Consider the following 23,057-nt stretch of genomic DNA (forward strand, 5'->3'; position numbering starts at 1 on the left):
GCTTGGCTCACAAGCTTTGCCCTGGACAACAGGGAGTGACCTGCAGTGGTTCCAGAACCCTGGGACAGAGGCTCCTGTGCCTTAATGCAGCTGCTCAGCAACCCTGCACCACCACCCCTCTCCCGCCCCCCCCACCCCCTGCAGACTCCCCCGGGCTCTCCCTGTGGGTTTGTCCACTGGGCTATGAGGCACCTGTGCCACCCTCAGATTCTTACCTTCATATGCTCAAAGTCCTTTGCACTCACTGCTCATTCCAAGAAAATATCAAGAAGTAAAAAAACTGACAATGTTTTTATTAGATGCCCTAGGAGTCCTCCCAGACTTAAGTTGAAATCATCTGGAAGAGAGCCAAAGTCTGCCAATCATCAAGGCTCCTAAGGTGTTGAAACATCCTCTGTGGTCAGTGGCTTTTGACCTGGAGAAGGGGAGCTAAGCTGTGGGAGATTTTAAGTTCTTTTCCACACTTCTTCCTTCAAGCTAAGGATAAATGATCTCTGTCCCCAGGGCTTAGAATAGAACGTGGCGCACAGTAGATGTGTGTTGAATGAATGCTATTTCAGGTAGAATTTACGAAATAATAGATCAGTGTATCCAAAACATTCACTTATGCCTAGAACATCATTTTTTTGTGTGTCTTTTTTAAGAACAACTAATAGCATAATGCCATGAACCTATCAACTAGATACACTGGGAGTACTTATTTATATTACTGATTATAAAAGGATTCATTCGGCTCAGGGTTCTGCTGAAACATTTTAGTGCTGCTACTTCGTTCACAATTCTGTCTGTATTTGCTTCTTGGAAACCGGTTGCCATAGCATGAAGCAGTGAACACTGGTGACACCTGTGGTATCTTATTACATTCCCTGTGAATGGCCACCTCGCAGTGACCGAAGTGTCTGTCCCCCTAGGTCCACCATCTTGCAGCAGCAGTTCAATCGCACCGGGAAGGCGGAGCACGGTTCAGTGGCACTGCCGGCCGTGATGCGCTCCGGCTCCAGCGGGCCCGAGACCTTCAACGTTGGAAGCATGCCCTCCCCGCAGCAGCAGGTCATGGTTGGACAGATGCACCGAGGCCACATGCCCCCGCTGGTGAGGCTACCGGGGGACTTGCCCTGCTCGTCACTGTGCTGCCTTTGGGGTCCAGGGAGCCACACCAGCCTGGTGATAGGTTGTGTGTGTCATCCTCACTACTTCCTGTCTGAATCCTGGCTCTTCAGCGGTGCAGTCCCAGTGCCTCATTCCCAGGGTGTTTTCTTTTAAATGGGTGGCTCTGGCAATGCCCTGTCTAGGACCACAGGTGTCCTCTAGGGCTGGACAAGGACCAGTGGCCTCTCCACATGGTTTGTGAGAGAGGGATAGGACCCCGCTCCCCTGCCTGCTCATCGGCCCAGATACCCCTCAGAGAGGCTCAGAAGTAGACCAAGTCTATTCCAACCCACACATTTCCCCCCAGCGGATCATTGTTTCCTTCTGCTGTGCTGGTCTACCTGACTCGGGGCCTCTCTCAGGCCTGCTCTGGAATCCCATGCTTTGGGGCAAGAACTTTTTGAAAGCAGAAGAGCCTTAAAGTCCAGAAGTGATTTGAGTGGAGAAGCGTGTTGACTGTAGGTTTGAGTGGAATCTTTACTTATTTGCCAAGAAGAGTCCTGATGTGACACCCACGTGATTCCTGTGCAGGAGACCTTCTGTCCTGAGCACTCAAGGATTGGGTCCCCTGAGCTCCCCTGCAGGGACTCTTTCTGAGCCTTCTTGTTCTCCACACGCTGCTGATTAGAATCACCCTATTGCAAACACTCATATTTAGTGTCCTATTAATGTATTATAATACCTATTTCTGGCCCCCGGTTGAAATAGGAGCTGGTTCAGGCAGTTTGTTGAGATGTACCCTGGGCTGCTTTCTCATGATCTCAGGTCCAGTTCCCTTGCTCATGTAGAGCCTGTGTTGCCAGTGCAGGAATGTGGTGTGATCCCTTGTGTTACCTGCCTTTGCAGACCTCGGCCCAGCAGGCCCTCATGGGGACCATCAACACGAGCATGCACGCTGTCCAGCAGGCCCAGGACGACCTCAGTGAACTTGACTCCCTGCCGCCTCTCGGCCAGGATATGGTAAGTGTTGTTCAGTGTTTTTATTCGATGTCTCTGCCCTGGCAGAAAACAGGGTTCTGTGCTCTGGCTGGATTCAGTGAGGTGAATCCCTGTCTCCAGCTAGGTGAGTTGGAAGTCCATATTTTTTCAAGAGATGGAGTCTCCATCTCTAGGCTGCACCACAGGAGGAGAGAATCATAGGGTGCTACGGGCTGTTGGCAGTACCCCATAAGGGCTAAGAACTTGGACTCGAGTCATATCATTTGGGCCCAAATTCCAGCTCTACTGCTCAATGGCTGTGGCAATCTGGGCAGCTTACTCTCTCTAAGCCTCCATTTTGTCATCCCTGAGCAGGGCTTTGGTGAAGACCCAACAATCCAATCACGTAAAGAGTTCTCAGTCCCGCACCTAACACACAGTGAGAGCCCAGTGAGTATCAGCTAGGTTTGTTGTTAGTATTTACCAGTGGTTCACACCCTTGAGCAAGCATCGGAGTCATTCAGAGGGCTTGCTAAAACAGCTTGCTGGGCCCCTCCCCCATTGTTTCTGACTCAGTAGGCCTGGGGTGGGGCCTGAGAACTTGCATTTCCAGCAAGTTCTCAGGTGCTGCTGCTCCTCGTCCAGAGACCATGCTTCCCGAACCACTGGGTCACTACTACTGAGCTTTTCAGTGAGGCAGGGCGATCAGCTGCCTTCCTGTAGCTGCTGCGCCATGAAATCGTCTAGCCCCTTGCTACTTAAAACGTGATCCACAGGCCAGCAGCATTGGCGGCACTTAGGATCTTGCGAGAGGCGCAGAATCTTAGGCCTTACCCCAAACTTCCGAATCAGAATCTGCATTTTAGTAAAGTTCCTAACTGTTTTGTGTACACATTTGCACACCACTGGCTATCACTGTCCTTCCCTGCCCTGCTTCGCACGTTAAAATCACCTGAGGAGTTTTAAGGACGAAGCCTAGGGCCCAGGTCAGACCAAACAAATCGGTGTTGCTGGGGGTGGGGCCTGGGTATCAGTGGGTTTTCATCTCCCTGTTGTGATTCTAATATGCAGCCAGGGTTGACGAGCACTGCTTTAAGACTGCTGGACCATCGTGGGGCCAGAACCAAGACACAATCTGTAGCCTCATCTTGTCCAGCCAGGATGACTGCCTCCAGGTTCTCCCTGCTCGGTGTTTTTCATTCGTGTACTTGTGCACCTGCAGGGTGCAGCATCCGTAGTGCTGTTTCTCCCAGGTCCCTGCAGTCATTAAATATTTTGCTTTGGGGAACTTGAGAGTGAAAATACATATGGCAGACTCCCATATCCAGCACAGTTGTGAGAGAAAGTTTTAAAATATCTGGATTTAATATTCTTGCTTCACCAGTTTTCAAAGAGTTAGTATATAAAATATTTTAGTGCTAGACATACACTGAACCAAGATGAATATTTTAGGAATGTTTTGGGAAGCAGATCAGCACCTTATATTACCATAGGATCATCATTACCAGTGTAAATGAGCATTTATTGGCTAAGACCAGAAACGGCCAAAAGCAGAATTTGCTATTTATAGGGTCAAATGAACATGAAGTATAAGAACTAGAAAGGTAGGTTTTTTTTTTTTTTTAGAGAGAGCTGAGAATTATCCCTTTATTTCATTTTTTTTTTAATGTTTTGAAATTCTATAGTGGTACTATTTTAAATTTATTTATTTTTATTTATTTTATGGCTGTGTTGGGTCTTCGTTTCTGTGCGAGGGCTTTCTCTAGTTGTGGCAAGTGGGGGCCACTCTTCATCGCGATGCGCGGGCCTCTCACTATCGCGGCCTCTCTTGTTGCGGAGCACAGGCTCCAGACGCGCAGGCTCAGTAATCGTGGCTCACGGGCCCAGTTGCTCTGCGTCATATGGGATCCTCCCAGACCAGGGCTCGAACCCATGTCCCCTGCATTGGCAGGCAGATTCTTAACCACTGCGCCACCAGGGAAGCCCCGAACTAGAAAGGTTTTAAAAGACCATTGAGTGAGATTCCACAGTAGAAGAAATGAAAGGCACAGGAGTTGGGTGAAAGGTGCTCAAAGTCATATCATTTGTTAGTGGTAGAGCTGGATCCAGAGCAGGGGTCTTGACAACCACCTCCCAAAACCCTACCAGGAAAGGTGCCACGTCAACACGACATTCATCTTGTGAACAAAAGTCAATTGCTATGCTGATAGAACACTCATGAGCTAGAACACCCTAATTCTAACCCCATTCTCTAAAAAACAAGATGAAAATTAGCAACACTTGTTGTTGCCACTGTGCGGTATTATTATGAGATACTAATTATTTTCATTTTTTAAATTGAATTTACCTACATAAAGCCACAGAATTTTTCTCTCCAAGATCTTAAAGAAAACATAACGTGAGTAAAAAGCACTGAGAATTTACATGCCATTCAGCACGAGTGAATGAGCAAGAAGCCTGTTAAGGACATCGTTCAAGGTGACTTAAGGGCCTCGTTGGTGCTGGCCCAGTGAGAAGAGTGTGGCCAAAACACTGGTCTTATTTTATGGCACGGCTTCTCTGGTTTCCTGGGTAATCCTGTGCAGCAATTTTGTCATGAAGTTGTCTGGTTTTGCAGGCGTCTAGGGTATGGGTTCAGAATAAAGTCGACGAATCCAAACATGAAATCCACTCTCAAGTCGATGCCATCACAGCTGGAACAGCTTCAGTTGTTAACCTCACAGCCGGTAAGTCCCTGAGGAATTTGTGGTGTATTGTGGTTTTGTTAAAAAAAAGAAGTTCTTATTCTTTGATTGAAACAACAGATTTTTCCTATTCTGAGGGGAGAGTCTATTATTAGGCCCTCACAATGCTTCAGACATTTTCTCCCACTGACCCAGGGGAAATGTGGTGAACATCTCATGCCTTTTTGTCTGTATCATGCATCATCAGTAAAAAGCACTTATTCAGTTCTTCTCATTGTTCGTCAAGCTGCTGGACATACTTCAAAGTATATTGAGGCCAGGTTCTCCCTTCTGAGAGCTTACAGTCTCAAAGTGGTTTTGGATGACTAGCAGTCATGGGTGCCTTCTTCTGTCTTGTCCAGCCGTGGTCTCCTCTGTATAGCATGACTCCCAGCCTTGCGCTGTCACTTGTGAGCCAGGGAAGATCTTGGCTTCACCAAGCAGCGTTGCAGTGTTTCAGGGGTAGAGTTGACCTCTCCAAGCGGCTGACCTTGGAGCAGCCTTCTGAAAAGGGCCGTGAGATGCTGATTCTTCCTTGGGAATTTTAAAGATGCACATGCTCAGTATCTTAATATATGAGGCCTCGGGGTAAAAGGACCCCATGAAGAGCAGCACCTTGGTGATGGGGAGACGTCTGACTCCTGCAGGATGGGGGCGTCGTTGGTGGGGGCAGGGTTCTGCTGCCAGTGTTACCCTGTCTCCTGTCCACCTGGGCTCCCCTCAACCTTCACCGCCCTCCCTTGATGGTGACGGTCCTTCTCTGTCCCAGGTGACCCTGCAGACACCGACTACACCGCTGTGGGATGTGCCATCACCACCATTTCTTCCAACCTGACGGAGATGTCCAAGGGCGTGAAGCTGTTGGCGGCCCTCATGGACGACGAGGTAGGCAGCGGGGAGGACTTGCTCAGAGCTGCAAGGACCCTCGCCGGGGCCGTGTCGGATTTGCTGAAAGCTGTGCAGCCGACTTCTGGAGAGGTGAGCTTTGGGGCCATCGGTCACTCGGGTTCTGATGAGGGAGGTGCAGCCTTTGGGTCCCATGCGGTTCTTGCTTCCTGAGATGTCCGCTCCATCCTGACGACTCATGTTCCCACACTCTGGGGTTTGGAGTTGGTGAACTGGGTGCAGAAACCATGGTTCAACCTTTGAGACTGGTTGAGCTCTTAGTAGGAAGCCTCCTTTCCCCAACCCAAGGGTACTTGATTAGATGTAACCTCAGAAACTAACACACATGACCAATACACATTGAAAGGGGATACAAGTCTGTACGCTAATTTCCTACCAGCTGATTGAGGCTCATTATTTGAACATTTCACACCTATGCAGCCGTTGCTGGTTTGTGAGCCACAGGCATTTCCTTGCACAGATTCCACCAGGACGTGTATGTCTCCCGTCCGGCAGATAGTTCAAGGGTCTCACTGAGGGGCAGGAGGAGGCCATCCTGTAGGATTCCTCTTCCTGCACTGCCCTGTCTCATGGCGCTGGGGAGGCAACGCATTCTCTTTCCCACTAAGATGTGCCCTGTGTTCACAGCCTCGACAGACAGTTTTGACCGCCGCTGGAAGCATTGGACAAGCCAGTGGCGATCTTCTGCGGCAGATCGGAGAGAATGAGACTGATGAGCGATTCCAGGTAAGATATTTGCAGCCCATAATCTTGGAGCCTAAGCGATGGCCTTAGACCCAAGCAGGGAGAAGGTAATGAAAAACTGAGCCTTCCTTGAGCTGACAAAAAAAAGATGAAGGTGGATTATCTCGGAGTGTGGTCTTTATGTGTTAAAGAAAAAGAATTTTTAATTGGAAGACTCATTTCACTTACATCATGCATCACCACTTTGAAACACTTACTTAACTGTTCTCACTAGTCAGCATGCTACACTTTCTTCAAACACAAATATGGACGGAATAATGTCACAACCACCCTTATATCAACCACCCAAACTCTAGAGTTATCAACTCACGGCCAAGCTTGTTTTATCTATTTGTGGCGGTTTTTAATTGCATCATTCTTTTTTTTTTTTTCTTTTTTCTTTGTTTTTTTTATGAAGACATTACTTTTTAAAAATTTTTTTATTTTTTAGCATAAATTTATTTATTTTTGGCTGTGTTGGGTCTTCGTTGTTGTGTGCGGGCTTTCTTTAGTTGCGGCAAGCGGGGCTACTGTTCATTGCGGTGCGCGGGCTCTCATTGCAGTGGCTTCTCTTGTTGCGGAACATGGGCTTTAGGCACGTAGGCTCAGTAGTTGTGGCTCGCGGGCTTAGTTGCTCTGTGGCATGTGGGATCTTCCCAGACCAGGGATCGAACCTGTGTCCCTTGCATTGGCAGGTGGATTCTTTTTTTTTTTTTTAATATCTTCATTGGAGTATAATTGCTTTACAATGTTGTGTTAGTTTCTGCTGTACAACAAAGTGAACCAGCTGTAAGTATACCTATATCCCCATATTCCCTCCCTCTTGAGCCTCCCTCCCATCCTCCCTAGCCACCCTTCTAGGTGGTCACAAAGCACCGAGCTGATCTCCCTGTGCTATGTGGCTGCTTCCCACTAGCTATCTATTTTACATTTGGTATGTCAATGCTACTCTCTCACTTCGTCCCAGCTTCCCCTTCCCCAGCAGGAGGATTCTTAACCACTGCACCACCAGGGAAGTCCCTAATTGCATCATTCTTGAGTTCACATGTAAGAGTGAAAATACGGGCACTCCCTTACACTCTGCCCACACATAGGACAGGCTTTCCTTTGTGTTTAGAGCTGGGTCTCTTGTCTGTGTCATATCCAAAACCACAAGTGTGGCAGTCTTTTTTGTCACCCACTTTTTTTTTTCAATACCAGGGACATGTCCTCTGGGGATCAGCTGTAGCCACTGTTTGCAGCTGGCTGGATGCACTGCCAGCTCAGACAAGATCTCAACCTGTCTGCCTCTATTCCCAGCCCCCACAGATGGGGTGCGGAGGCCTTCTGCCAGGGATCTTCAGGCTCAGATGAACTCTTCACATACTCATGGGCACATGCCTTTCATTCCTCATCCTCCTAAGTCTTCATTTTACAAGTAACATACAAATACATTCTAATTAAACTGTTATAGTTTGAGCCCTTGTTCTCTGGAAGATGCCCTTTTCCAAATCCTATGTCAGGTTCGATGTTTGGGATTTCTGTAGAATTCAGAATAAAAGGATCATTCAACTTTCCATTAGCATTCAAGTTGCTTCAAAGGGGGCAATTTTGCTTGCTCTTTTGTCTAGAACTGCCGAACTTCATCACCTCAAGATGTGTCAGTTACGCTAAGACATGGTCATGTATGTTGTGGATACATGAAACATGTACCTTCTCTACTCTCCACATTCCTGGGGTGCTGGGAACATAGCACTCATTCAGATCCTGCAATACAATGAGACATTCAGTGCATGAACATTCATGTGATCATGGAGGCTGAGACCCATAATGGGTGGTAGGAGTATTTCTGGAAGCCATTTCTGTGCTGGAATGGCCAGTAATAACTATAAACAGAATTAACTGTAGACCACATAAATACATCTCACTAAAGCCAAGCTAATTATGTCCCCATCCTGACTTCCCCTTAGTCAGATCCCCAAACTCCCCTTGTGTTGTCCTGTGCATTCTGTATTAGAGCAAGTAATTCTTTGTAGGTAGGTACCTACTTAGGAATTGCGTAAATACGAGATCCATCTGTTGGTTTACTAGGCTTAATTATCTTGAAGCAGTCAACTTATTTTCCAAAGTGTTTGGGAAGACTGAGAGGGAAGTCACAGTTCTTCGTTAAGGCATCTCATATATCCTTGAGTATGTATGTATGTATGTATGTATTTATTTTTGGCTGTGTTGAGTCTTCACTGCCGCACATGGGCTTTCTCTAGTTGCGCCGAGCGGAGGCTACTCTTCTTTGCGGTGTGTGGGCTCTAGGCACGCGGGCTCAGCAGTTGTGGCACACAGGCTTAGTTGCTCCGCAGCATGTGGGATCTTCCCGGACCAGGGATCGAACCCGTGACCCCTGCATTGGCAGGCAGATTCTTAACCACTGTGCCACCAGAGAAGTCCCTGCCTTGAGGTGTTTTTTGTTTTTCTTTTAAGATTTTCCTCTTTTTTTCCTTTGATAAACTGTTTCCATCACAGTGTAAATGCAAACTCTGCCTCCTAATGTCTGCTTCTATGCAGATGTGCTAGGGAAGCAGGTTCAAGTTTAAGGTAGGTCCCGTGGAGGCTTTCTTAGCAAGGGAAGGCCTGGCTTGAATGTTTCCCATTCTCTAGGTAAACACCAGGGCAGTAAGGTGATCCTACAACCTCCTCCAGTTATGGGTAGCCCCTGGCTTACTGACATTGGATTTCTTACTCTCTGTTTTTCTGATTCTTGAGATCCTATCTTGGAGCTTTTTATTGAGTTTTCAATGTCCTGCATGTTCCCAGAGTTAACAAAGATTTATTTTACATGAGCTGCATAATAGTGGTCTTGTTGAAAAGTTTGACAAGGGCCTTGTCAGCAACTATAGCCATAGTATCACGTTCTTTTTCTAACTGTATTTGTTTTTTTCTGGGACAAAATTAGTAGGAGGAGCAGGATTTCTATAAATCAGTCTAACAAAGTCCTTTAGAGCAATCAAGGGTTTGCATGACCAAATCTTGGTCCCTGGGTGAAAAGATGGATCCCTATCAAGGGAAGGAATACTTTGACCCATTTTGGGAAGACTGCTTTTAAAAATCTTGATAATAATTTGTGACATTCAAATTTTGTTTTCACTGAGCATTGAGATAGATGTCCAAGAACTGTAACTTTGCAGGCCATGTTGGGAGCAGTTTCTAGAAGCTGTATGACAGATGAGTGCCAGTCAGATCCCAACGGCATCTTCAGCTTTCAGCACCACAGGCTGTGGTTTTTCCTTGGACATCCAGTAAACACCAGAGACCTAAAAAAGGCTGGACCAAACTGTTCCTTTCAGCCTGCTTTGTTGTTGTCCATTTTAAAAGCTGCTTATTTGGTGGATTCATGGGTTTCTGATTTGCCTGGATAAGATATAGTCTTTGCTCTGTGTAAAATTGTACAGGCTAAACACTCTTCCCCAGTATATCTTCTCATAAAATATCTTGTTGTAAAGACTCTGTGGTGCCCTTTGCGTTCAGAATCAAAAGTGCTTTTCATTATCTGATGAATTAATAAAGACTTCTGACCACATCTCCTCTGGGAGAAAGCCTTGACATGTTCAAAATAATAATGGCTTATATGTTTGGGAAGGCATTTCCAAACCAAATAAATGACCTTCAGTATTAAAAGCCAAGAAGTGAATTAAACGTAGCAGTGGTGATTCTTCAGGTCACAGAAATGGGTGACAGATCTGATGGGCTAGGTCACAGAAATGGGTGACAGATCTGATGGGCTAAGTCAGAGGATTCTCCATCCTGCAGGCAGAAAGCCTTTGTGTTGACTTGAAGCATAAACTGATCTTTAAAGGCTCAGAGCTCCTTACATCTTCAGTGAGGTCTTCTTGTAGCCGGTTTATTTATGTAGGCTCCCTTTCCACTTTTCATAATAATTAATCTCCATCCAGAAGGCTACAGAACACTGAGAATAACTTATGTTCAGAGCGTTCATGGGCTCTTGAGCTGGAGGTGCTCTCCGTGCATGTTCAACGTTGCCCTCTGGAGGCCAAGATGTGGCTGAATTTCTGATGACAACTTGGATCTTGTGCAAAGTAGAAATCAGAAAAATAAATTTTCAAGTTATAGTGGGGCATGATGACATGGAGGCCATGAATTTTATCCTTCCTACTGCTCATAGTATATATTTTCAGCTGATCCACCACATACTCAGGAGATGTTGTCAAGATTCGAAGTGTTGTTTAAGTGCACAAATGTGAGTCAGTGGTTAAAATACAAGCCTTGCCCTCACACTAACCTATTTTGGATTGAAACCTATGCTACTTAACGTATAGGAGACTGTGTTATTAGGATGTAAGTCTCCTTCCTTAATTAGCTCTCAGGCTAACTTGACATTTCAGAAAAATAAATGGAAAAATATTATTCTAAAGTACTGAAGGAAAAAGGTCAAATGGAATTTTAATAAAATGTTTAAGTGGACACCACACTTTACTTTCAGGCTGTGAAGAGTGATTAGGAAAATATAAATGACGATTTTTTTTTTCCCTTTTCTTAGGACGTCTTAATGAGTTTGGCCAAAGCTGTTGCCAATGCTGCTGCCATGTTGGTCCTAAAGGCAAAGAATGTTGCCCAAGTGGCTGAGGACACAGTCCTACAGAACAGGGTGATTGCTGCCGCCACCCAGTGTGCCCTCTCCACCTCCCAGCTTGTGGCGTGTGCCAAGGTAAGCCAGCTGGCACCCCAGCCCTTTCTACAGAGTGTCACACGCTCTTATCTGCCTCCAGTCATTGGGAGGAACCAGGGGCAGAACCTGTTAAAATTGTGTAAGGCTTAGAGCTTGCTTCAGGTGTCTTTTAGGGGACATGACAGGATTTTAGCATAAGATGTCCAATTCTTTAATCATTTTTTCCTTGTTCAAGTCCTCAGGCAGTGGTGCTTCTTGTATCTAATTGCCATTTCTACATGCCAATTGCTGTGTCTCCCCTTTGGACTTCTCAGTATGTCTTCTTTACCCCTGTGCACAAAGAGCTCTTGGATTGTGCAGTTACAGCATTATACATGGGTTCAGTAATAATCCGCAGAGTCCACGGGAGCCCTTTCTGCACTGCACAGAATCAGAAGGAGGTAATGATGAAGTTCATGGTTGCCAGTTAGGATGTACACTCTCTGTGTAATACATTACTTCATTAAGCACCATCATCCCCGGTTTACTGAAGAGGAAACTGAGGCCCTTAGATGTTACTGATTACAGCCACAGAAATCATTAAGTGGCAGGACTAGGGTTGCAACTCGGGCCAGTCTGACTTCAGAAACCCTTTCCACTCAACCATGTGTATCTTTGCTGAGATGACGTGTCACAAGATGGGAGCCATCTGTTTCTCAACCTGATGACATAACATATTGTACAGATGTGTAATCTGGTTCAGCCTGGCATTTCTGGTCCTATCCGAGGATTTGCAACATCCGTCAGAGGGGTCACTGATGGTCTCCCTCCTGCTTTCCTTGTTCACCATCCTAGTATCACAGATTACTGATACAACTCCCCTAACCTTTCAAGTACCATGAGGCAGAGTTCCAGGAAATATAATATGTTCCTCTGGAAAAAAATATAATTCTTTTACATAGTCTTTATCTCAGCTCAGAAGACTCAATTCAGAGGTTCCTAAGAGCAGGAGGTATACATGGCAAATATCAGAAATTTCTCTCTACAGAAGTAGTCAGTAGTATCAGTGGTTATAGAGCCCTAATGGAGATGAAAGTTAACGGGCATCTAAAATCACAAAGTGAAATGGTGAAGTATGAGAAACCTCAGTGATGGTTTGGTTGAATCCCTGGTCCTATAAATAAGGAACTGAGGCCCAGACCAGGGAAGGATGTGGTGGAAATGCTAGTGGGCGCTGGAGACCAGAGTTGTCCCACGGTAACCAAGACCCACTCCCGTCTCGCTTCAGGTCGTGAGCCCCACCATCAGCTCCCCTGTGTGCCAGGAGCAGCTGATTGAAGCAGGGAAGCTCGTGGACCGCTCAGTGGAGAACTGCGTCCACGCCTGCCAGGCAGCCACGGACGACACTGAGCTGCTGAAGCAGGTCAGCGCGGCGGCCAGTGTGGTCAGCCAGGCCCTCCACGATCTCCTGCAGCATGTGCGACAGTTCGCCAGCCGAGGCGAGCCCATTGGTCGCTATGACCAGGCCACCGACACCATCATGTGTGTCACCGAGAGCATCTTCAGCTCCATGGGCGACGCCGGTGAGGGGCTGGTCTGTGGGCGGGCCGGTCGGTTTAGGGTTCCCCGATGGTGATGATTGTGAGTGAGTCGGACGATGGTTGCCTGGACATCTGGCAAAAGGGCAAGTTCTCATCCGCCTCAGTCAGACACTTCTTCCCTGAGGCTGGGAAGAAGATTTGAGACTCCTAATGTGCCTGTCCCAGCAACACTGAAAGACTTAACGTTAACTAGGGTATCTTTATTTAATAATTTTAGATACACAGTAAATCCCTTTTGTTCCAAGAATGTCCATGTTGGATACAGTAAAGTTGGTGCAGCCACAGGGGGAGGCAAGAATGAGGCTTGGAATGAAGTTTATTATACTGACAGGTCCCAGACAGGGGGTCACTGCGTGTCACACAGGGTCACAGGGGAAGCATCAAGTTCTGATCAGATGGCAGAAGACAGGATTGAGGAGAGAGCTTAGGCCACCACCTATATTGGGATTTCTGTGGGAAAGGCAAGATGAAGCAAGATGAACAGCTTAAGTTTGGCTAGTCTGATTAATTTCAGCTGGCTCTACCCTTATAGGGGTGATCCCTAGTTGCCTGGTCCATGGCTCTGGGATGATGAAGGCAGAGGAATATTGCCTCCTGGGCTGTAGGGACCAGACAGAGGATGACTCTGGATTGGGTAGTTTACCACCATGCTCTTGGCTAGACCCTTTACTATCTCTAAGTATTGGCTAGCTCTGGGAGGGGCAGTCTCTTTCCAAGCAGAAAGGTTTTTCTAAGATGTCAAACATCACGATATACATATATGTGTGTGTATATATATATATATATATATATATATATATATATATATATATATATATATATACATATATGTATATGTATGTATGTATGTATGTAAAATGCACCTTTTCAGTCTATTAGTTAAAAATTACCTCTCCCCAGACCCAGCCCATCACTATCCCATCTAAATCTCTAGAATTGACCACTTATCAATTTGTTTCATCTTTGCAGAAATGTTCAGTCTTCCTAATGACATTTATATGTATGTACAACACCCTCTTTCTTTTCATATTAATGGAATTCTGTTACACATACTCTTCTACAACCTTTTTCACTGAATATATTAGAAAATTTCTTCATGTTGACCTATACACTAATCTTTTTAATGACAGCATAGTATTCTATTCAATGAACGCATCATAATCTACTTAACCAGTTGTCTTTTAATGGACATTTAGGTGGTTTCCAAGTTTCTGTTTGTTTTACAAAATTAATATTGCAGTAACCATTCTTGTAAAAATATCTCTGTTTACTTTGGGGAGTATATGTAGGATAAATTCCTATCAGTTGAATTTCTGGGCCAATAAGTATGTACATTTTTTGTTTTAAACGTGTCTGAAATTTCTCTCCAGAAAGGTTCCACAATTTGCAACCCTACCAGGAGTTTGTAAGAAGTCTATTTTCCTACTTCTTCCTCAGCACAGAGCAATACTTCTTAACGAGTATATTTTTAAAGAAAATTACCTTGTGATTTTCTCTATCCTTCTTAAGTGATTTAAGAGATGACACTGCTCCACACATCTGGATTTTTTTGGTTCTTTTGTTTTTATTTTTTTTAAATAAACTTTTTATTGTGGAATATTTTTTCTATATACAGTAAAGTTGCTGGGGTAATAGACTTCTCCTGTACCCTTCCCAGTTTCCCTCCTTTTTAGCATCTCCCTTAGGCCGCAAGACATTGGTCAGAACTGGGAGATGAGCATTGGTATGTTACTATTAACTAAACTACGGACATTATTCAGATTTCACCAACTTTTCACTAATGTCCATTCACTGTCCCAGGATACAATCCAGGTACCTTGAATTGAGCATTTTTTGATTTTCGTGAAAGCTTCTTTCCCCCTTAATGTTAACAGTGCTTCGTCCTTCTTCACAAATGACCTTTAGGGGAGGAAATTGCTCATATTTGAGTAGTTTTATTTTTAATGTTGACGATGGTACCCCTCCCACTTCCAAAAGGAAGTTGAAATAGATATCAGTAAAATCCCAGTTACTAATAACCATTACTAATAACGAGATCAAAATCAATGCTGAGAAGGAAAGGGTGAGCAAAGAGAAAATTGATAGGAAGACTGGGCCAAGGCAAATCTCAGCATTTGAGCATGAAACTGGGGTCTGTGCTTCCTATGAGTGAGAGCCAAGTGACACAAATAGAGTGGGTTATGTGATACCACTCATCTGGTGTTACGTAGCATGCAGATTGACTCAAAATTTAAAAATATTTTTCTTGTGCACATTACTCAAAGAGCTTATTATAGGGGCTTTTGTGTAAGTGGCTTTTGACGTGAGGTAAATAATATTTTCTATATAAGTATTTACTAAGCGTAAACGCACATAATAAATCCACATAATCTTGTTCCCTGCCTTCTCTTTATAAAGGGTTCCTCTTAGGTTACTTATGTCATTTTTATCCCACACAGTTAAAGACTGAACTTGGATGTGATTGGGGGTAGACAGGCCTGGCAGCCACAGGGAATATTTTTGGTTCAGGATCTGACTTGGCTTCATTGCTTAGGAATGGAGCATGGAGGCTCATTCCTCTTCGTCCCTTTTGCCAGAGGAATAGAGACAAGACTGTGCTGGCTCCTGACGTTTCCCCTGAGCTTTAGGAAGCAGACAAACAGACTGCATCCTCTGTCCCACCCTCTAGGTGAAATGGTACGCCAGGCCCGGGTCCTGGCTCAGGCCACCTCAGACCTCGTCAACGCCATGAGGTCAGATGCGGAAGCAGAAATCGACATGGAGAATTCCAAGAAGCTCCTGGCAGCAGCCAAACTCTTGGCTGACTCTACCGCTCGCATGGTGGAGGCTGCAAAGGTAGTACATTGGATTTAGTCAATTGAAAAGTGAACATCATTGAAAGTTAGGATTTGGAAGGTACCTTCAAGATAGAGAATGGTCAGACAACTGTGCATTTTTGTTTGTTTAAAATCTATATGGCTTTGTAATGTTTAACCTTCTTTAAGTGGGAAAGGGGAAGGTCACAGAACACATGAATGAAAAAACTCTTTAGGGAAGTGGTGCTGACTCAGCCATAGACAACAGAGTCCCTACTTAGCCAGTACTCTTTTTACATTGGGTCATTGCCATTGGCTTTAGTGAAAATGATGATTAATTTCAACTTGAGATTTCAACAGTAAATTCACTTTGACCTGTTTTCTTCCTGCAGCCTTAATGTCACTTTGCCCTCCATTCAACTTCTCAGCTAAACTTCTTTCAAGATTTTGCATAGGTGACAAACTTATTGTTACCAAAGGGGAAAGGTGGGGAGAGGGATAAATTAGGAATTTGGGAGTAACATATACACACTACTATATATAAAATAGATAAACAACAAGGACCTACTGTATAGCACAGGGAACTATGCTCCATATTTTGTAATAACCTATATGGGAAAAGAATCTGAAAAAGAATATATGTATATATAAATATATATATAAGAATAAAGGCAGCAAATTCTCAAAACTCACCACTTAAAAAAAAAAAAGAAAGGTTTTGCATAGGTGTTTCCTGCTTCACTGTTATCCAAAACCCAGTAGCTATTTATAGGAGAGTTTGAATAAAGAGTTAAGAGACAGCTTTGTGCTTTTTGACGGCTATGCTATGTCATGATGCTTCTAAAAGCCAGTGATTCTTTTTTTTTTAATTTTTGAGTTTTATTTTATTTATTTTTTTATACAGCAGGTTCTTATTAGTCATCAATTTTATACACATCAGTGTATACGTGTCAATCCCAATTGCCCAATTCATCACACCACCACCCCAACCCCCTGCCACTTTCCCCCCTTGGTGTCCATACGCTTGTTCTCCACATCTGTGTCTCAACTTCTGCCCTGCAAACTGGTTCATCTGTACCATTTTTCTAGGTTCCACATACATGCGTTAATATATGATATTTGTTTTTCTCTTTCTGACTTACTTCACTCTGTATGACAAGTCTCTAGATCCATCCATGTCTCAACAAATGACCCAATTTCATTCCTTTTTATGGCTGAGTAATATTCCATTGTATATATGTACCACATCTTCTTTATCCATTCACTTGTTGATGGGCACTTAGGTTGCTTCCATGACCTGGCTGTTGTAAATAGTGCTGCAATGAACATTGGGGTGCATGTGTCTTTTTGAATTATGGTTCTCTCTGGGTATATGCCCAGTAGTGGGATTGCTGGATCATATGGTAATTCTATTTTTAGTTTTTTAAGGAACCTCCATACTGTTCTCCATAGTGGTTGTATCAATTTACATTCCTACCAACAGTGTAAGAGGGTTCCCTTTTCTCCACACCCTCTCCAGCATTTGTTGTTTGTAGATTTTCTGATGATGCCCATTCTAACTTAAAAGCCAGTGATTCTTGTTTATGGTTTCCTTTGCTGTGCAAAAACTTTTAAGTTTCATTAGGTCCCATTTGTTTATTTTTGGTTTTACTTCCATTTCTCTAGGAGGTGGGTCAAAAAGGATCTTGCTGCGATTTATGTCATAGAGTGTTCTGCCTATGTTTTCCTCTAAGAGTTTTATAGTGTCTGGCCTTACATTTAGGTCTTTAATCCATTTTGAGTTTATTTTTGTGTATGGTGTTAGAGAGTGTTCTAATTTCATTCTTTTACATGTAGCTGTCCAGTTTTCCCAACACCACTTATTGAAGAGGCTCTCTTTTCTCCATTGTATATCCTTGCCTCCTTCATCAAAGATAAGGTGACCATCTGTGCATGGGTTTATCTCTGGGCTTTCTATCCTGTTCCATTGATCTATGTTTCTGTTTTTGTGCCAGTACCATACTGTCTTGATTACTGTAGCTTTGTAGTATAGTCTGAAGTCAGGGAGCCTGATTCCTCCAGCTCTGTTTTTTCTTTCTTAAGATTGCTTTGGCTATTTGGGGTCTTTTGTGTTTCCATACAAATTGTGAAATTTTTTGTTTTAGTTCTGTGAAAAATGCCATTGGTAGTTTGATAGGGATTGCACTGAATCTGTAGATTGCTTTGGGTAGTATAGTCATTTTCACGATGTTGATTCTTCCAATCCAGGAGCATGGTATATCTCTCCATCTGTTTGTATCATCTTTAATTTTTCTTTCATCAGTGCCTTATAGTTTGCTGCATACAGGTCTTTTGTCTCCTTAGGTAGGTTTATTCCTAGGTATTTTATTCTTTTTGTTGCATTGGTAAATGGGAGTGTTTCCTTATTTCTCTTTCAGATTTTTCATCATTAGTGTATAGGAATGCAAGAGATTTCTGTGCATTAATTTTTTATCCTGCTACTTTACCAAATTCATTGATTCGCTCTAGTAGTTTTCTGGTGGCATCTTTAGGCTTCTCTATGTATAGTATCATGTCATCTGCAAACAGTGACAGTTTTACTTCTTCTTTTCCAATCTGTATTCCTTTTATTTCTTTTTCTTCTCTAATTGCTGTTAAAAGCCAGTGATTCTTATCCAGGGCTCTTTTTCAGAACCCTGCGAAACTTACTGAAGTACACGTGCCTTAATTCCACCCCCAAAGATCCTAACTTCCGAGTTTGCTGCTGGGACCCGGTGTATGTGTGTGTTTCACAGAAGATTCTGATGCCTACCTCTGGGCGAGAACTATTTTAAATGGATAAGGCTGTATTTATCTATGCTGTTTTTATTATGCAATTAGCACATGCTTTTGGTGAAATGAATAGAAAATGCAGTAAGTATAAATAAGAAAATAGAAATGACTTTCAACTTCATATCACCAAGGTAACATGTTGAATGTATTCCTATGCATTTCAGATTCATTAAACATCCCCACAGCTTAGCCTGCCTCCTTGGCCTCTAACAGAACAGTAATGTGTCTCAACCAAGTGTGTGAATTGCTTCACTTTCGATGTACTGTGACATGCAGTGACATCCAGTAGACCTTCCTCCTTGTCTGACTCACCACTGTATTACCTGAGGGGCTGATAGTCCTTAGAGATATGTCTTGGGTAGGGCTGAAGAGAGTCCCAAGGAGGGGCAGGGTCCGAACTTCCTTCCTCTGTCCCTGATCCCTCTTTCAGCCAAGAAACTCTGCTGATTAGCATCACTTTTAGCAAAAATATGCATTACGGTTTTGGATTATAGTTACTTTTTTTTAAGGTTGTTACTAGTTTTGTTTTCTTTTTTTTCTCCTAAGTTTAAAGAAAGCCATTTCAGGCAAACCCTCATGTTCACAAAAATTACTTGCTAGGCTGGAAAGAACCTTAGTGAAAAATCTAATCTGTCCCTTACTTTACAAATGAGAAAATTAAAACTCAGAAAGATTAAACCTACCATCACATAACCAGGACTGAGCCAGGACCAATGTGCACATTTGTTTTTAGATGTGTAGTGCTCCCCAGACTATTTCACGGCATTATACCAAGTTACCAAAGTGTTTGTTATTTTTGATTATTTATGTTAGATGGGGCAAGGTTGAGTGTTTTTGTAAGTTCTTTTAACGTTTTAGTTAAAAGTTGATACTTTGTTGTCATGGCAATATTTTAATTTGCTGAATTTTGTTGAACAATAAAGAATGTACGATGGTTAGACTTCCAAAGAATATATTTAGCGTGAAGAAAAAAAATATTTCATAATCAGTAACTAAGATTTCAGGCCAAGATTAGTACCCCATATCTAATACACATTCATCATAAAAAAGATATTGCTAAGGAAGGATCCAGACACCCACGGCTGTGTAACGTGCAGAAATGGTGCTTTCCTGCTGCTTGAAACACAGTTAAGGCTGGCATGCCACTGGAGGCATTGATAAAGGAGTGGCTTTAGAAAATACCCAATGAGCAGAAAAAATAAAACGACTCTCATAAACTTGTAGAAGAACGCAAAAGGAGCCCAAACAATCCTTTTACGTGTGAAATGCAAAAATATAATTTTTTAGTTGCTAAAAACACAAAAATCAAGACTACTAAAAGTGGTTTAAATTTAAAAGAAGATTCCATCCAAGAGGATGCCAAAACAACTCTGTCACAGATGTTAAAACTGTTCCATTCAGTGGGAATTCCTATGACTTTTTATACATATCGTAGTTCAAAGAAAGAGGTTTTCGCAAATTGGTAAATTTGGCAAAGTGTTCACATGGAAAATTGAGATGTTTAGAAAATTGATTTCGATAATTGGCGTGTTTCTTTCTGCCTCACAATCAACTATTATTGCCCAAAAATGTTCATGGGAAGAAACTCATTCATCTACATACATCCAGTGGTGGTCACAAAGCATCCAGGCCCTGTGAGAAGAATCTTGATTGATGCTTTTATCACAGGTGGAGGTGGAAGACTGGATGTGCTTTAAGTTTTTGTCGAGTTATTGGGCAGTAAAATTATCCTCTCCCTACATTACCTTTAGCCTTTCCCTGCTTCAGAATCCTACCCATCTAACTAAAATCCACTTGAACTCCTAACACACTTTAACCTACAGCAACACAGTAAAAGAGCCGTGGGCTTACACAAGGGAAACACGGCCAGCGGCTGTGCACGGCACCCTCCTCTTTCCCTGCCTGGATAGGGGCGTCGACTTCTCTCATTAGTACAGTTAGGGACCAACTCTACTTGGCTATATTTGCCAACCCAGACTCTCTAGGAATGCAATTCCTAGACATGGTCTTTCTTGAACAACATTGGCTTATGGAATTTTGGATGGCGTTCCCATCCCCCCACTCCCTCCATCCCAGCCCCTGTGTTATGCTGTAATCTTAGCCCATTCTCATTCACCAGTGCCGCAGGGCAAGAGAATCTTTCAGCAGCAATATGTGTCTGTCACACCAATTAAAATAAAATTCTCCCTGAGAGATGTGAGCAGGAGGGAGATTTATCTTAACATCTTTTAAACCGTTGGGTTTCTCACCACAAGGTAATTTATATGGATGATGAAGGCTATGATCTCAAGTGTTTAATTATTACCATTGGATTTTTCTTGTTTAGCTGTGCAGTTTGGAAACATCCCCTGGTAGATATTTTTTTGTTGTGAGAGGAAACATCTTTATCATAAAGATACTGCTTTGGCTTCTCTCTTCCCATTACTTGGTATTCATAGGAAAAAGTAACATTGAAGGCATGAATTCAGCGTCTGTGGCATGCTGCCCCTTGGACCTCTTGGAATCTTTCTTTTCACCTTCGTAGGGGGCTGCAGCCAACCCTGAGAATGAGGACCAGCAGCAAAGGCTGAGAGAAGCTGCAGAAGGTCTCCGGGTGGCAACCAACGCCGCAGCCCAGAATGCTATTAAGAAAAAAATCGTCAACCGACTGGAGGTCGGTAAAGAGGCTGGTTTTCCAGGTTTTAGGTTTGCATAGAGTCCATTGAAAGAATAAGCGAATTCATAAGGCAATGCCCCTAGAAAGGAAGCTAAATCAAGATAGACGATGCAGTTTAATGCTTTAGGTGCCATGAGGAACTTGAACGGCTGGTTTAGGGACATTGTACATTTAGGTTCAGTGGTTTAGGTCCATTGACACAGTTTGGAAAACTGCTTCAGTTCATGGTTGCACAATGCCAGAATCTTTTCAGAGTTTAACATTCTTGAACAGAATTCAAATTTTCCTTCAGGAGGAACCAGGTTTTTTTTTTGTTTTTTTTTTGTTTTTTTTTTCCTGGCATTAAGGGATGTACACGTTCAGAAAGGACCTTTAGCTAAAAATGTATATATATTGTTGGAGGTAATACTCTTCCACGACTCCCAGTAGATGATAGGAACTTTGGAAGACTGGAGATGGGGATAAAGAGGTTTGGAAGGGAGTAATAAATACTTCTGTCACTTTTCAGAATGCTTATTTATTCTCGGAAAAAAAAAAAAGTAATAGGCACAAATTCTGTAAGAAAATAAATCTCTCTCACAAATGTACACAGGAGATTCTTAGACTAAAATTTGGGGGCATTAGAGGCCAGAACTTGGCTCTAGTGAGGAATCCCTCCGTGTGTAATCTGCTGGGTTCTGGAGGAAAGCTGACCTCCTTGTCCGTGGAGGGAGACTAGAGACTAAACACGGTTAAGTACGCCAGTGGGGACATCTGGGCCTTTCTGAGCCCAGGCAAGTCAGGAGCCCCAGTGTTTGTGCTTGGCGCTTGACCCAGAGAGCAGCCCATGCTTCTTGTGAGAGAAATGTTTTTCTCCTAAAACATTTCGACTTAGTGCTGCTTATCAGTGACATCGTGGTCCTGGGACTCGTCCCTTGTCTTTTTGAGAAATGACAGATGAACATCGGAACTTGAGCCTGTCTTTTTCAATTGTCCCAGGGTATTTAAACCAAAGGAAGACAACAGGGCGTGGCTAGGTTAGAATGTCATTGGTGCTGAAAGGGCGGAGTCTGTGCCTGGCGTGCCCTTTCTTGGAGCTGTGCGGTGCCCCCCTGTGGTGGAGGGGATTTGTATCAATGTGCGTGTGTGTGTGTGTGTGTGTTTGCACGTGTGAACCCTGCCTCACCTCCTCTCACTGTCCTCCCCAGGTGGCAGCCAAGCAGGCTGCAGCTGCAGCCACGCAGACCATCGCCGCCTCCCAGAACGCGGCCGTGTCCAACAAGAACCCCGCGGCCCAGCAGCAGCTGGTCCAGAGCTGCAAGGTGAGGCGTCAGCTGCCAGAGAGCCAGGTCTGCTGGAGGAGACCCTGATAACATTAGAGCGCCCAGTGCCCTGGTAATTCGGTTAAGACTGATCATCCAGGCCCCTAATCCAGTTTGTTCCAGCTCCCATGTTCCAGGTATACGCACACACGTCTGGTTTTTGTCTGTTAAGTGGATGGCCTCTGTTTGGAAGGAGAACATGTTTTTCCCAGCATTGTCTTTCCTTTGTCTAGATTCTTTTCCTTCTTTTTGAGAGCACAAGTCAAGGAGGATCAATGACAAGGCCGTTTAGGGCTCTGAAACGGTAATGAAGCATTGAATTTCCAGAGTGCCTTCCTCCCTTTGAATGGTGGCCTTTGTGTTCAGTCTTCACTCGTCGTGGCAGGGGTGATTTCCTGCTTTGCACTGATGGCACCTGAGGATCTATTCATCCTGTCTGGCCTCATTGCTGTTGCGCTCTGGTGCTTTCTGTGGTTGCCTCACTGATCTTCCGAGACCTGTCGCTGACGCCGCGCTTGAAGCCAAGGTGCCGCAGGGGGTGCCATCCACCTCTGCCACCTTCTCTGAGCGCCCAGGGTTAACTCTCCCGGGAGAGCCCTGAGTGGTGCCAAAGGCACAGCTCACTGCCTGGCCATCGCCCACATGTTGGCACCACGTCTGACTGAAATTCCCTGCGGCACTTGCGGTTTGCCAGGGGAGCTGGGTGCAGAGGCATGTTGGATTTGCGTGGGCTCTGAGCCTTCTCTCTCCTTTCTCAAATCTCCTCTGTGAAACCATTCACATGTGAGGGCTGTTGCCGCTTCTACTTCAAAAATGGCTCTACTCCTGTGGGGAG

General features: G+C 44.1%; 1 protein-coding gene across 8 annotated transcripts in view; it reads left to right on the forward strand.

Moving 5' to 3' along the window:
* The window catches only part of TLN2 (talin 2), a 446,962-nt gene that overhangs the window by 294,959 nt on the left and 128,946 nt on the right, over nt 1-23,057 (forward strand). For all 8 annotated transcript variants that reach the window (XM_082383205.1, XM_082383207.1, XM_082383204.1 and 5 more), the window contains 10 exons: nt 912-1,092; nt 1,996-2,109; nt 4,685-4,793; nt 5,560-5,768; nt 6,324-6,422; nt 10,951-11,118; nt 12,347-12,641; nt 15,328-15,494; nt 20,790-20,918; nt 22,109-22,222. In XM_082383205.1, the coding sequence (XP_082239331.1) occupies nt 912-1,092; nt 1,996-2,109; nt 4,685-4,793; nt 5,560-5,768; nt 6,324-6,422; nt 10,951-11,118; nt 12,347-12,641; nt 15,328-15,494; nt 20,790-20,918; nt 22,109-22,222 (1,585 nt within the window). The remainder of the gene's footprint in view (nt 1-911; nt 1,093-1,995; nt 2,110-4,684; nt 4,794-5,559; nt 5,769-6,323; nt 6,423-10,950; nt 11,119-12,346; nt 12,642-15,327; nt 15,495-20,789; nt 20,919-22,108; nt 22,223-23,057) is intronic.

Source organism: Balaenoptera borealis, assembly GCF_965194805.1.
Source record: "Balaenoptera borealis genome assembly, chromosome: 3".
Classification (NCBI taxonomy): domain Eukaryota; kingdom Metazoa; phylum Chordata; class Mammalia; order Artiodactyla; family Balaenopteridae; genus Balaenoptera; species Balaenoptera borealis.